The 14,622-nt window shown below is 50.0% G+C and overlaps 1 protein-coding gene across 2 annotated transcripts in view; it reads right to left on the reverse strand.

Moving 5' to 3' along the window:
* LOC147107981 (F-BAR domain only protein 2-like) overlaps positions 1 to 14,622 on the reverse strand; it is an 80,960-nt gene that overhangs the window by 17,309 nt on the left and 49,029 nt on the right. For both annotated transcript variants that reach the window (XM_086004355.1, XM_086004354.1), the window contains 9 exons: positions 12,149 to 12,173; positions 11,186 to 11,245; positions 9,535 to 9,711; positions 8,456 to 8,480; positions 7,546 to 7,608; positions 6,379 to 6,430; positions 3,511 to 3,599; positions 2,388 to 2,768; positions 931 to 1,043 (listed from right to left, as the gene is read on the reverse strand). In XM_086004355.1, coding sequence (XP_085860481.1) covers positions 931 to 1,043; positions 2,388 to 2,768; positions 3,511 to 3,599; positions 6,379 to 6,430; positions 7,546 to 7,608; positions 8,456 to 8,480; positions 9,535 to 9,711; positions 11,186 to 11,245; positions 12,149 to 12,173 — 985 coding nt within the window. The remainder of the gene's footprint in view (positions 1 to 930; positions 1,044 to 2,387; positions 2,769 to 3,510; positions 3,600 to 6,378; positions 6,431 to 7,545; positions 7,609 to 8,455; positions 8,481 to 9,534; positions 9,712 to 11,185; positions 11,246 to 12,148; positions 12,174 to 14,622) is intronic.

Genomic DNA, 14,622 nt, shown 5'->3' on the forward strand with positions numbered 1-14,622 from the left:
GGTCCATTGGGATTTCACACAGTGGGGGTGAATGGGAAGGGGTTTGGTCCATTGGGATTGCCTCACAGTGGGGGTGAATGGGAAGGGGTTTGGTCCATTGGGATTGCTCACAGTGGGGGTGAATGGGAAGGGGTTTGGTCCATTGGGATTGCTCACAGTGGGGGTGAATGGGAAGGGGTTTGGTCCATTGGGATTGCACACAGTGGGGGTGAATGGGAAGGGGTTTGGTCCATTGGGATTGCACACAGTGGGGGTGAATGGGAAGGGGTTTGGTCCATTGGGATTTCACACAGTGGGGGTGAATGGGAAGGGGTTTGGTCCATTGGGATTGCTCACAGTGGGGGTGAATGGGAAGGGGTTTGGTCCATTGGGATTTCACACAGTGGGGGTGAATGGGAAGGGGTTTGGTCCATTGGGATTGCTCACAGTGGGGGTGAATGGGAAGGGGTTTGGTCCATTGGGATTGCTCACAGTGGGGGTGAATGGGAAGGGGTTTGTTCCATTGGGATTGCTCACAGTGGGGGTGAATGGGAAGGGGTTTGGCCCATTGGGATTGCACACAGTGGGGGTGAATGGGAAGGGGTTTGGTCCATTGGGATTTCACAAAGTGGGGGTGAATGGGAAGGGGTTTGGTCCATTGGGATTGCACACAGTGGGGGTGAATGGGAAGGGGTTTGGTCCATTGGGATTGCACACAGTGGGGGTGAATGGGAAGGGGTTTGGTCCATTGGGATTGCACACAGTGGGGGTGAATGGGAAGGGGTTTGGTCCATTGGGATTGCACACAGTGGGGGTGAATGGGAAGGGGTTTGGTCCATTGGGATTGCACACAGTGGGGGTGAATGGGAAGGGGCTTGGTCCATTGGGATTCTATACTTTGATGAGCTGTTTGCAGAGTGGAAACGAGTAAATGATGGAGCCGATACGTACTGTGTCCATGTCTTCGGGCTGAAGGGAGAAAAGTTTCTTTTTCGAGTGGCGGCGAGGTGGAGCCACGAGAGCCGTTTCTCCGATCGAGGCGTCAGTTCGAACACTATGAGAACCTGCGGACACAACCAGACACAGATCAACTCAACCCAACTGGATACGTCGACTTAACAATATACTGGGAGTGTTGGATGGGACAGTGTAGAGGGAACTTTACTCTGTATCTAACCCGTGTTGTACCTGCCCTGGGAGTGTTTGATGGGACAGTGTAGAGGGAGCTTTACGCTGTATCTAACCCGTGCTGTACCTGCCCTGGGAGTGTTTGATGGGACAGTGTAGAGGGAGCTTTACGCTGTATCTAACCCGTGCTGTACCTGCCCTGGGAGTGTTTGATGGGACAGTGTAGAGGGAGCTTTACTCTGTATCTAACCCGTGCTGTACCTGCCCTGGGAGTGTTTGATGGGGCAGTGTTGAGGGAGCTTTACTCTGTATCTAACTGCGTGCTGTACCTGCCCTGGGAGTGTTTGATGGGACAGTGTAGAGGGAGCTTTACTCTGTATCTAACCCGTGCTGTACCTGCCCTGGGAGTGTTTGATGGGACAGTGTAGAGGGAGCTTTACTCTGTATCTAACCCGTGCTGTACCTGCCCTGGGAGCCAGAAATCGAAAGTGTTCCATTCTCAGCACCTTGATGAGTAAACCCCGCCCCCTCCATCCCCCACAGATAGGGTTACTGGGTTACTCTCAACAGACAGACACAGAGGCAGACTCCTTACCTGGTCTGGCCTATATGTGACTCCAGACCCTCACCCACATGGTTGGTTCCTCACTGCTCTCTGAAATGGCCCAGCAAGCGCCTCAGTTGTAGCAAAACTGCTATCGGCGGCTCACCACCACCTTCTCAGGGCAGCTAGGGATGGGCAATAAATGCTGGCCTTGCCAGCGACGCCCACATCCCGAGAATGATTTTTTCAAAAGCCCGGAATGAATTTGAACCAAACTGATGGGGCAGTATCTAACCCACCGCTTCAGGCAAGAGGCACTGGAAGGAAACAAGGTGCCCCCCAAATCTCCACTGTCGCTCCAAACTATACGGACCAGGCGGGCAGAGGGTAGTTTTGTAATCTGGGCTGAATTAGCTGGTGTTGAGGTCAGCTGGCTGGTGGGCATAACAATGGCCAGACCAGCCAGGAGGATTCTCGCTCCCATTGGTTGTCCAGTGACCTTCTGATGGACGGCGAGTGGGAATGGACATTGGATGTGACCAAGTCTGGGCTTGGCTCTGCCTCCCATAGTCAAACAGCCTCATTGCCGAGGCTCACACATGAAGACGGCCAATCTGTGGTGGTGGGGTGGGGGGGGGGGGGGAGGAACCAAACGACACCTTCGGGAGACAAAGGGAGAAAGTGGATGTGCTTTTTTGAACAAGGGAAACAAAAAGAAATGTAGAAAATGAAAGACCTGTAGCTTGTGTGACATCGACAGCAGCCAGACCACGGAGGCCTGGGACAGGGAGGTCAGTTTCTGAGTGAGGGGCCACAGGAGATGGTTCTATGTCTGCAGGAGGATCTGCAGTGGAGATCCCCTCACTTGACTTGGGGCTACAAGCGGGATGAAAGGAAGCCTCGTCGAAGGTTGGGGAGTAGGTGCTGCTGAGCGGCAGCGAGACTGGAGGTGTCACGGGCTGGGGGGTCCACGGCCTGGACCCGGGAGACGGTGAGGACCCTTCGGTCGTCGGCTGAGAAGGAGAATCAAGACCTGAATCTTCAACCATCTCGAGAACGCTGGAGCCAGCCGGTGGGCTCATAGACAGAGGGTTCGCACCGACTTGGTTACACTGGGCTAGAAAGAGGAGGGAAGTCTTTTAGTGAGAGCAGGTCATTGGAATCACAAAAGAGACACACTTGAGGAAGCCCAGCCCATCCACCACCTTAAACATTCACTCCCTCCACCACCGGCGTACTGTGGCTGCAGTGTGCACCATCTAAAAGATGCGCTGCAGCAACTCGCCAAAGTTTCTTCAGCAGCACCTCCCAAACCCGCGACCTCTTCCACCTAGAAGGACAAGGGCAGCAGGCGCATGGGAACACCACCACCTCCAAGGTCCCCTCCAAGTCACACACCATCCTGACTTAGAAATATATCGCCATTCCTTCATCGTCACTGGGTCAAAATCCTGGAACTCCCTCCCTAACAGCACTGTGGGTGTACCTTCACCACACGGACTGCAGCGGTTCAAAGCGGCGGCTCACCACCACCTTCTCAAGGGCAATCAGGGATGGGCAATAAATGCTGGCTTTGCCAGTGACGCTCACATCCCATGAACGAATATTTAAAAAAACACTCCCTGTGGTAGCGAGCTCCACATTCTCACCACTCTCTGGGTAAAGAAGTTTCTCCTGAATTCCCTACTGGATTTATTAGTGGCTATCTTATATTGATGGCCCCTAGTTTTAGTTTCCCCGACAAGCGGAAACATCTTCTCCAAGTCGGAACAAACAGGAGACAGAGAGCGTGAGCGAGCGTGAGACGGAGCGAGCAAACGTGAGAGACCGAGGCAGCCGAAAGGAGCAAATCCCTTTACCTGCAAGACCCGGCTTCTCAAACATAGAGTCCAGAGACGGTCCAAAGAGCGGATTCAGAAAGCTGACACCATTCTGGGAGACGACGGTTCTGGTGGAGGGGGTGGGGAGAAGAGGGGAACAACAACAAAATCCACAGGTAAAAATGATCAGGACATTCCAGAACCTGGGAACAATTGACAGGCTGAAACTCCAAGGGGTTAGAATTGGTGGGGAGCCATTTTAAGCAAGGTAGGGGAGGGAAAGAGTCGGGTTGCCAACCATCCAGGATTGCCCTGGAGTCTCCAGGAATGAAAGAATAATCTCCAGGAAACGGCCGCGAGCAAAAACCTGGGAGAAAAATCTCAGCGGAGGCGGGGTGGGGGGTTGTGGTTTGGTCTCCCTTATGGCAAGGTGTAAGAATCACTTAAAATTTAAGAGTCCAGGGTCTCACTCTCACTGAAGGACTAATAGAAACATGGAAGATAGGAGCAGGAGTAGGCCATTCGGCCCCTCGAGCCTGCTCCGCCATTCAATGAGATCATGGCTGATCATCCAAATTCAGTACCCTGTCCCTGCCTTCTCCCCATATTCCTTGATCCCTTTAGCCTCAAGAAATATATCCAACTCCTTCTTGAATATATTTAATGAATTGGCCTCTACTGCCTTCTGTGGTAGAGAATTCCACAGGTTCACCACTCTCTGGGTGAAGAAATTCCTCCTCATTTCTGTCCTAAATGGCTTACACCTTATCCTTAGACTGTGACCCCTGGTTCTGGACTCCCCGGCCATCAGAAACATCCTTTCTGCATCTAGTCTGTCCAGACCTGACAGAATTTTATAGGTTTCGATGAGATCCCCTCTCAATCTTCTAAACTCCAGTGAGTATAAGCCCAATTGACACAATCTCTCCTCACACGTCATTCCTGCCATCCCAGGTATCAGCCTGGTGAATCTTCGCTGCACTCCCTCCATGGCAAGAACGTCCTTCCTCAGGTAAGGTGACCAAAACTGCACACAATACTCAAGTTGCAGTCTCACCAAGGCCCTGTACAACTGCAGCAAGACATCCTTGTTCTTGTACTCGAACCCTCTTGCTATGAAGACCAACATACCATTTGCCTTCTTAACCGCCTGCTGCACCTGCATGCTTACTTTCAGCGACTGGTGCACAAGAACACCCAGGTCTCTTTGCACTTCCCCTTCTCCCAATCTATTGCCATTCAAATAATAATCTGCCTTCCTGTTTTTGCCACCGAAGTGGATAACCTCACATTTATCCACATTATAGTGCATTTGCCATGTTTCTGCCCAATCACCCAACCTGTCCAAATCGTACTGGAATTTCACGACATCCTCCTCACAGCATACCCTCCCACCCAGCTTTGTGTCGTCTGCAAATTTGGAGATACTACATCCAATTCCCTCGTCCAGATCATTAATATATATTGTGAACAGCTGGGGTCCTAGGACCGATCCTTGCGGTACCCCACTAGTCACTGCCTGCCACTCGGAAAACGACCCGTTTATTCCAACTCTTTGCTTTCTGTCCGCCAACCAGTTCTCTATCCAAGTCAATACCTTGCCCCCAATCCCATGTGCCTTAATTTTGCACGTTAATCTCTTATGCGGGACCTTATCGAAAGCCTTCTGAAAGTCCAAATACACCACATCCACTGGTTCTCCCTTATCTATTTTACCAGTTACATCCTCAAAAAATTCCAGTAGATTAGTCAAGCATGATTTACCTTTTGTAAATCCACGTTGACTTTGTCCGATCCTGTCACTGCTTTCCAAGTGCTCTGCTATTACATCTTTTATAATGGACTCTAGCATTTTCCCCACTACCGATGTCAGGCTTACCGGTCTATAATTCCCTGCTTTTTCTCTGCCACCTTTTTTGAATAGTGGGGTAACATTAGCTACCCTCCAATCCATGGGTACTGTTCCAGAGTCTATCAAGTTCTGGAAGATGACCAGCAATGCATCTACTATTTCTAGGGCCACTTCCTTAAGTACCCTGGGATGTAGATTATCAGGCCCTGGGGATTTATCGGCCTTCAGTCCCATCAATTTTCCTAACACCATTTCCCTACAAATACTGATTTCTTTCAGTTCCACCCTTTCATCAGACCCTATGTTCCGCGGTATTTCTGGGAGGTTATTTGTGTCCTCCTTTGTGAAGACAGAACCAAAATATGTATTTAGTTGGTCTGCCATTTCTTTGCTCCCCACTATAAATTCCCCCGATTCTGACTGCAAGGGACCTACGCTTGACTTCACCAATCTTTTTCTCTTTACATATCTATAAAAGCTTTTACAGTCAGTTTTTATGTTACCTGCAAGCTTACTCTCATATTCTATTTTCCCTTTCTTAATGAATCCCTTTGTCCTCCTTTGTTGAATCCTAAACTGCTCCCAATCCTCAGGATTATTGCTTTTTCTGGCCAATTTGTATGTCCTCTCCTTGGATCTTATGCTATCCTTAATTTCCCTTGTTAGCCACGGTTGAGTCACCTTTTTTGTTTTATTTTTATGCCAAACTGGGATGAACAACTTCGGTAGTTCATCCATTCGGTCTTTGAATGTTTGCCATTGCCTATCCACCGTCAACCCTTTGAGTGCCATTCCCCAATCAATCCTACCCAACTCGCTCCTCAGACCATCGTAGTTTCCTTTATTTAAATTGAGGACCCTAGTTTCTGAGTCAACTACTTCATTCTCCATCTTAATGAAGAATTCGATCATATTATGATCGCTCCGACCCAAGGGGCCTTGTACAACAAGATTGCTAATTAATCCTTTCTCGTTACATAATACCCAGTCTAAGATGGCCTGATCTCTGGTTGGTTCCTCGACATATTGGTCCAGGATGCAGGGTGATCACATACCTGCTGGGCTCAGAGCTTGGAGCGGTGAATCGGAACATCGCCGCCTCGACATCTGGAGCAGACACAGAAACCAGAGTCAGCAACGTCTGAACAAAGTGCAGTAAGATCCATTCAAGACCAGAGAGAGCAACAGAAGGAACAGCCGAGAGGGCTGACTGCTGTGTGACAATCTGAAGGCACTCCTGTATAAAAAACGTGACTGACTTAAAGGTCCTGGGGAAAATTGACTAGGTCAGTCAGCAGTGAATGCACAGCCAGTCGGCAACCAGAGCAGGCCTGTGCAGAGATAAATTTAACAAAGAAGTGTGTGCACCACCACTATGTAAAGTTTTGCTTTGGAAAATTCATACAAGACCAATTATAGAAGTTTAATTTGATTTAAGTGGGAACATTTTTCATTGCAGATTGTGTCAGAGTGTTGACGGAACCCAGGAGATAACAGATGAGGAGCTGAGATTTGCTGTGCAAAACGTAGCATTAGGAAACTCGTTAACCCTCTCATGACGCTGTTGTTTAACACCAAATCGCGTTTCGTTTATTTTAGTTAGGGGAGGAACACACACAGCCATGTGATCAACTTCACTAGCTGGCTGACAAGACTGTGTCTGGCACACCGAATCATAGAAATTTACAGCACAGAAGGAGGCCATTCAGCCCATCGTGTCCGTGCCGGCCGACAAAGAGCTCTCCAGCCTAATCCCACTTTCCAGCTCTTGGTCCGTAGCCCTGCAGGTTACGGCACTTCAAGTGCACATCCCAGTACTTTTTAAATGTGAGGAGGGTTTCTGCCTCTACCACCCTTTCAGGCAGTGAGTTCCAGACCCCCACCACCCTCTGGGTGAAGAAAGTTCTCCTCAACTCCCCTCTAATCCTTCCACCAATTACTTTAAATCTCTGCCCCCTGGTTATTGACCTCTCTGCTCAGGGAAATAGGTCCTTCCTATCCACTCTATCCAGGCCCCTCATCATTTTATGCACAAAACTGAATGATCCAACTCAACAAAGGAAACTGAATTAAGACATTGTAACTGGTTCAAATTCCAGTTAAGGAGGCTTTGTGGAGTAGTCGAACATTTCAGTGACACAGGCTGGAGATTTGGCTTCTGCCGATCGGTATGATGGCTGCGCTAACACACGTCCTCCACCGTCTCCAAGGCATCGCCTTACCTCTCGTGCAAATTCCCTCGGAGTTTCCTTCCACTGGAAGTGGAGCCAATTGGATCGAGTGTCCTACAAGAGAGAGATAGAGAGAGAGACTAAAAATACATCGGCAGGAGGAAGAGCATGAGACAGAGGCAGAGAGGGGCAGAGAGAGACTGACAGAGAGAGAGAGAGAGACTGACAGAGAGAGAGAGAGAGAGACTGACAGAGAGAGAGAGAGACTGACAGAGAGAGAGAGAGAGAGACTCTGACAGAGAGAGAGAGAGAGAGAGAGAGAGAGACTGACAGAGAGAGAGAGAGAGACTGACAGAGAGAGAGAGAGAGAGACTGACAGAGAGATGTAGATAACATTGGATAAAGAGGCAGACTGCTGGAAACAGAGTTGGTGATGAGTTCAGGTATAAACCAGAGGCATTGAGAAGCATTGCTCCCCACAACATACTCCTGAGGTGAAGATAATTAACCCTTGCCTGACTCAGCCCTGTAATGCAGTTTCATGTTTGAACACAACAAAAACGGTGGAACTCCTCTCTCTCGCTCTCTCTCTCTCTCTCTCTCTCTCTCATTTCTCTTCCCCAGTCAGGACTAGGACTGATCGCAGCCCATTGCTCCCGACACTCTCTTCCATTGTCCATCCCAGTGCCTGGGATCCTTGTTCTCTCCTCCATGACACAGTACATACCCCCTTTCGCTCTCTCCCCCTCACACACACACACACATATATTACAAGGCCCACGTGGAATGATACAGCACAGGAGGCCATTCGGCCCATCGTGCATGTGCTAGCTCTTTGAAAGAGCTCTCCAATTAATCCCACTCCCTGCTCTTTCCCCAGAGCCCTGCAAATTTCTCCCCTTCATTACAGGTATTAAATCTTGCAGGTAAAAGAAGTTTTGGCAGATTGACAGACACTTACTGGAGGAATTCCTTTTGGACGGAATCTGCGAAACAAAGAAGCAAAGAGTAAGTTTGGGCAATGGGTGAGTCCGTGTCACTAGCACCTTCCTCCCCGCACACTCCCGGGTTTCGGGTCCCTCCCCAACAACCCCGCAAGCAAGTGGGGAGTCCAGGGCGCCATCAGGCACCCTGCCTCTCGTCACAGAGTCTCGGGAATGGTCACGCCTCCCGATCGACCTGCAATGCCTCATGTTGCAGTCGGACCCGCTGACCCCGAGCACTGACCCCGATAATCTTACTTTAAAAAAAACCTAAAATTTGTTTTGCTCACTATTGTTGTTTTAATGGTGACTATTATAACCTTGGAGTGTGCTCAGGACTTGGTGAGACCACACCTGGAGTATTGTGGACAGTTTTGGTCTCCTTACCTAAGGAAGGATATACTTGCCATAGAGGGAGTGCAACGAAGGTTCACCAGACTGGTTCCTGGGATGGGGGGATTGTCCTATGAGGAGAGATTGAGTAGACTAGGCCTATATTCTCTGGAGTTTAGAAGAATGAGAGGTGATCTCATTGAAACATACTAAATTCTTACAGGGCTTGACAGGGTAGATGCAGGGAGGATGTTCCCCCTGGCTGGGGAGTCTAGAACCAGGGGTCACAGTCTCAGAATAAGGGGTCGGCCATTTAGGACTGAGATGAGGAGGAATTTCTTCACTCAGAGGGCGGTGAATCTTTGGAATTCTCTACCCCAGAGGGCTGTGGAGGCTCAGTCGTTGAGTATATTCAAGACAGAGATCGATAAAGTTTTGGGAACGAAGGGAATTATTGGGATATGGGGATAGTGCGGGGAGGTAGAAGATCAGCCATGATCTTATTGAATGGCAGAGCAGGCTCGAGAGGCCGAATGGCCGACTCCTGCTCCTATGTCTTATGTGCGACCCCTCCCCACCCAGCGACCTCACCCCATTGTCCCCACCTACCCCTCTACTCCCCCCCCCAGCGGCCCCCAGCTGTGTCTGCCCGCTGCTCTCACCCACCCACTGCACTCTCCCCACCCCCCCCCCCCCCCACCCAAAGTGACAGCGAGACCCTTACAATTGGATTGGAAGACAGGACGATATTCCCGATCGACGCCTTCAGTTGCTCCACGGACATCGCCGGGTCGCGGGTCCAGTCTTTGGCCGTCGCCGGTTTGATCTCCACGCGGAATTTTCGGGGTTCATCATCATCAAAGTCGGAGTCGCTGGAGGAGCAGGGCTGGGTCTCCTTCTCATGTTCGGAAAAGTCAAGGAATTCCCACTGAAACCAGCCAACAGGACAGCGGCACCAGCACGGATTGGTTAACACGCTGGCTGTGCCGACACCAAACCCCCCGGGTTCTCTTTTTCATTATTACTTCCCCCCGCCGCACCATGTCTTTCTCTCTGTCGCCCCCCCGCAGTGACCCCGTCCCGTTCCGCCCAACCCAACCCTTAGGCCTTTGACAAAGTCGCTCTGGATTAGCTACTAACTGGCTCTCAAGGCCAACCTTTCAATTCTCTCCACCACCCCACCCTGGCCCAAAAAAAACCATGGGTATCTTTTGGCCGCCACCCAACACCGAGGATGCAAACACAGGGATTTTCTGAAGGGGGAGGGTTGGCAGTGAAGGATTGCAATCATTGGCCCAGGTGCCACCGCTCAGCGACACCCTGCGCCCGTACCCCATTGGACTGCCCTTTGTAGCCTCACGATATTCGCTCTGGGGTTTTGCCGTCACGTTACCTCCCGGTTAACACTGACTTTGACCGGAAATTAAATAAAATTCCCCGAGGTTTGCAAATGGTTAACTCGTGCTTTGTTAAGCTCAGCTGTGGCTCAGTGGGCAGCACTCTCTCCTCCAAGTCAGAAGGTTGTGGGTTCGAGTCCCACTCCAGAGACTTGAGCCCCATAATCCAGGCTGACACTCCCAGTGCAGTACTGAGGGAAGAGTATATATAAACAAGGCGAATGTATATTTATAAACTCAGGGATATACCTGTTTATACACTGTATGAATGGAACCGCGTTTATGTGTTCAACCATAAATGTATTTTGATGCTTTGGCAACATAAGATGTACCTTATCATGCCAATAAAGCGATTTGTATTGTATTATTGTATTGAGTGCAGCACTGTCGGAAGTGCTGTCTTTTGGATGAGACGTTAAACCGAGGTCCCGTCTGCCCTCTCAGGTGGGCGAGAAAGATCCCATTGCACTATTCGAAGAAGAGCAGGGGAGTTCTCCCCGGTGTCCTGGGGCCAATATCAATTTCTCAACCAACATCACTAAAAAACAGATGATCTGGTCATTATCAATTGCTGTTTGTGGGAGCTTGCTGTGCGCAAATTGACTGCCGCGTTTTCCACATTACAACAGAGACTACACTTCAAAAGTACTTCACTGGCTGTAAAGTGCATCGAGACATTCGGTGGTCGTGAAAGGCGCTGGAGAAATGCAAGTCTGTCTGTCTTTCTCTCTCTCTCTCTCTCTCTCTGACCACACTCCATTCCTCAGGCACTGGGTAGAACAGCCAATCTCCCAAGATCCTAGTCTCAATCTTGAACCAGCTGCTGGAGACCACGCATGTGGAGCCTTCCCCTCCCTTCTCTGAAGGCAGCCTGAGATCAGGAAAGTGAGGCTCTGAGGGCCCCATGGAACATATCAGAGTGTAATGGAAAGGCTCACTTGGGAAGAACTGCAGCTAAGGTCACACAGAGGCAAGGATATCATTCTGGGCAATGTCAGGTCTGATGGTATAACCTTCTTCATCCACCTCCGGAGAATTCTGTAAAACGGAACACATTCGAAAATAGCTGCAAATATCAGTCCAGTCCCCTGTACCAGGCCCAGGCTCCGAATTGTCCCTGCTCTAGAATGTAGACTTTCCCAGGACAAGTTCTGTTATGGTCTCTATCCCAGGCCCAGCTCAGCACTGTCCCAATATTAGGCCTAGAATAGCACATGATGCTCACAGACACAACCTACAGGAGCTGCAGCCAATGGGCAATGGGCGGGAGCTGCAGCCAATGGGCAATGGGCGGGAGCTGCAGCCAATGGGCAATGGGCGGGAGCTGCAGCCAATGGGCAATGGGCGGGAGCTGCAGCCAATGGGCAATGGGCGGGAGCTGCAGCCAATGGGCAATGGGCGGGAGCTGCAGCCAATGGGCAGGAGCTGCAGCCAATGGGCAATGGGCGGGAGCTGCAGCCAATGGGCAATGGGCGGGAGCTGCAGCCAATGGGCAATGGGCAGGAGCTGCAGCCAATGGGCAGGAGCTGCACCCACTATTCCCCGGTACAGTTAAACGGTGTCGTTAAAAAGCTGCATGAGGAGCCAAGCGACTGCGGACAATGAAGGACCTCAACAGTGGGAGGAGTTCCAGCAATATCTCACGTAAATGAAAGGTTGCGGCAATCGTGGCTGACTGTGATGTTCCCACAGTTGAATATCACTCTCGCTGTCTAGACCCCCTTATGAAGAATGGCCGCTTGGGGCAGCCGGCACCTTCGCACCCACCCTCAATGATGCCAGAGGAAGGATGGTCCTCACTGCCTCAGCGGTTGCTATAACGCACCGACACTCACGATCGGCAACAAAGTTTGCCACAAACCAAATCATAAAAAGAAATAGGAGCCAAATGTGGAAAGTCACAAGCGGAGGGTGGGCCTAATGGGGAGCGAGTCTACTCACAATGGAGTCAGCATCCGGAGAGCCCCTGCAACAGAAGCAAAGAGAAGAGTTACTGACGGTATCAAACATTCCCAGAGCGACAGATTGCATCAGACCCACTCCTCACTCTTCCCCCCACTCCCCCCACCGCACGCTTTCCACATGATCCCCCCCATCCGATTCGACAGAGAAACTCTGAGCTTCCGGTCACCTGTCACTTTAATTCTCTGCCCCACTCAGACCTCACCGTCCTCGGGCTCTTGCATTGATCCACGGAAGCTCAGCGTAAGCTCGAGGAACAGCCCCTCATCTTCCGATTAGGCACTTTACAGCCTTCCGGACTCAATATCGAGTTCAACAATTTCAGATCATAACTTCGGCCCCTATCATATATATATTTTTCCCCACACTTTTTTTTCTCCCCCACATGACAGCTGTCTTTCACTCTGCCCGCACAATTCACACTTCATCCTGAGCCATCCTTTGTTTCTTAACCTGCCCCATTACCATCTCGTCTCGCCTTGAATATCTCTCAATGTCTCTTACCCTCTCCTGCCTTCTATCCTATTACAGACCTTCCCTTTTGTTCTTTCATCCCCTCCCCCCTTTCCCAGCCCCTACACTTGCTTAAAAATCTGTTCCATTTCCTGCTTTTTTCCAGTTCTGAGGAAAGGTCATCGACCTGAAACGTTAACTCTGTTTCTCTCTCCACGGATGCTGCCTGACCTGCTGAGTTTCTCCAGCATTTTCTGTTTTTATTTTAAACTATTTCCTCTGGTGGGGGGAGTCCAGAACAAGGGGGCAGAACCTTAAAATTAGATAGGGACATTGGCAAAGGAGGAACTGACGCAAATCAATATCTCTAAGGATATGGTGTTAAGGAAGCTAAAGGGATTGAAGGTGGACAAATCCCCAGGGCCTGATAACATGCATCCTAGGGTACTGAAGGAGGTGGCCCTAGAGATAGCGGATGCACTAAGGATGATTTTTCAGAATTCATTAGACTCGGGAACAGTGCCGATGGATTGGAGGGTAGCTAACGTTACCCCACTATTCAAAAAGGGGGGTAGGGAAAAAGCAGGTAATTACAGACCTGTAAGCCTTACATCAGTTGTGGGCAAAATGCTGGAGTCCATCATTAAGGATGAAATAGCGGAGCACTTAGCAAATGGGGACAGGATAGGACAGAGTCAACATGGATTTACAAAGGGTAAATCGTGCTTGACTAATCTATTGGAATTTTTTGAGGGAGTAACTGGTAGAATAGATGGGGGAGAGCCAGTAGATGTGGTGTACCTGGACTTCCAAAAGGCCTTCGATAAGGTCCCACATAAAAGATTAGCATGGAAAATTGAGGCTCATGGGATAAAGGGGAAAGTTTTGGCGTGGATAGGGAACTGGCTGTCAGATAGAAAACAGAGAGTTGGAATAAACGGCTCATTTTCTGAATGGCAGGCAGTAACAAGTGGGGTACCACAGGGATCTGTCCTGGGCCCCCAGCTGTTCACAATTTACATTAATGACCTGGATCAGGGAGTCGGATGCAGCATTTCCAAATTTGCAGACGACACTAAACTAGGAGGGGGGGTGGGCTCAGAGGAAGAGACCAGGAAGCTCCAGAGCGATTTGGACAGACTGGGCGATTGGGCGGATAAATGGCAGATGCACTATAATGTGGACAAGTGCGAAGTTATCCACCTTGGGTGCAGGAACGGGAGGGCAAATTATTATTTAAATGGCAATAGATTGGGAGAGGGGGAAGTACAGAGAGACCTGGGTGTTCTTGTACACCAGTCACTGAAGGCGAGCATGCAGGTGCAACAGGCGGTCAAGAAGGCAAACGGTATGCTGGCCTTCATAGCAAAAGGGTTAGAATACAGGAACAGGGATACCTTGCTGCAGCTGTACAGGGCACTGGTGAGACCACACCTCGAGTACTGTGTACAGTTTTGGTCGCCTCATCTGAGGAAGGATGTTCTTGCCATGGAGGGGGTGCAGCGGCGATTCACCAGGCTGATACCAGGAATGGCGGGAATGACCTATGAGGAGAGACTATGTAGTTTAGGGATGTACACACTGGAGTTTAGAAGATTGAGAGGGGACCTCATAGAAGTGTATAAAATTCTGACAGGTCTAGACAGACTGGATGCAGAAGGAATGTTTCCCTTGGCGGGTGAGAACAGAACTAGAGGACATAATTTAAGGATAAGGGCTAAACCATTTAGGACAGAGATGAGGGGGAATTTCTTCACTCAGAGAGTGGTGAACCTGTGGAACTCATTGCCACAGAGGGCAGTGTACGCCAGCTCATTAAATATATTTAAGAGGGAATTAGATATATTTCTACGGGCAAAAGGGGTTAAGGGTTACGGAGAGAAGGCGGGGACGGGATACTGAATTAAAGGATCAGCCATGATCTCATCGAATGGCGGAGCAGGCACGAAGGGCCGAATGGCCTACTCCTGCTCCTATCTTCTATGTATCTATCTATGTAT

This window comes from Somniosus microcephalus, chromosome 13 (assembly GCF_052327205.1).
Source record: "Somniosus microcephalus isolate GS21.2 chromosome 13, FLI_Smic_1.0, whole genome shotgun sequence".
Classification (NCBI taxonomy): Eukaryota; Metazoa; Chordata; class Chondrichthyes; order Squaliformes; family Somniosidae; genus Somniosus; species Somniosus microcephalus.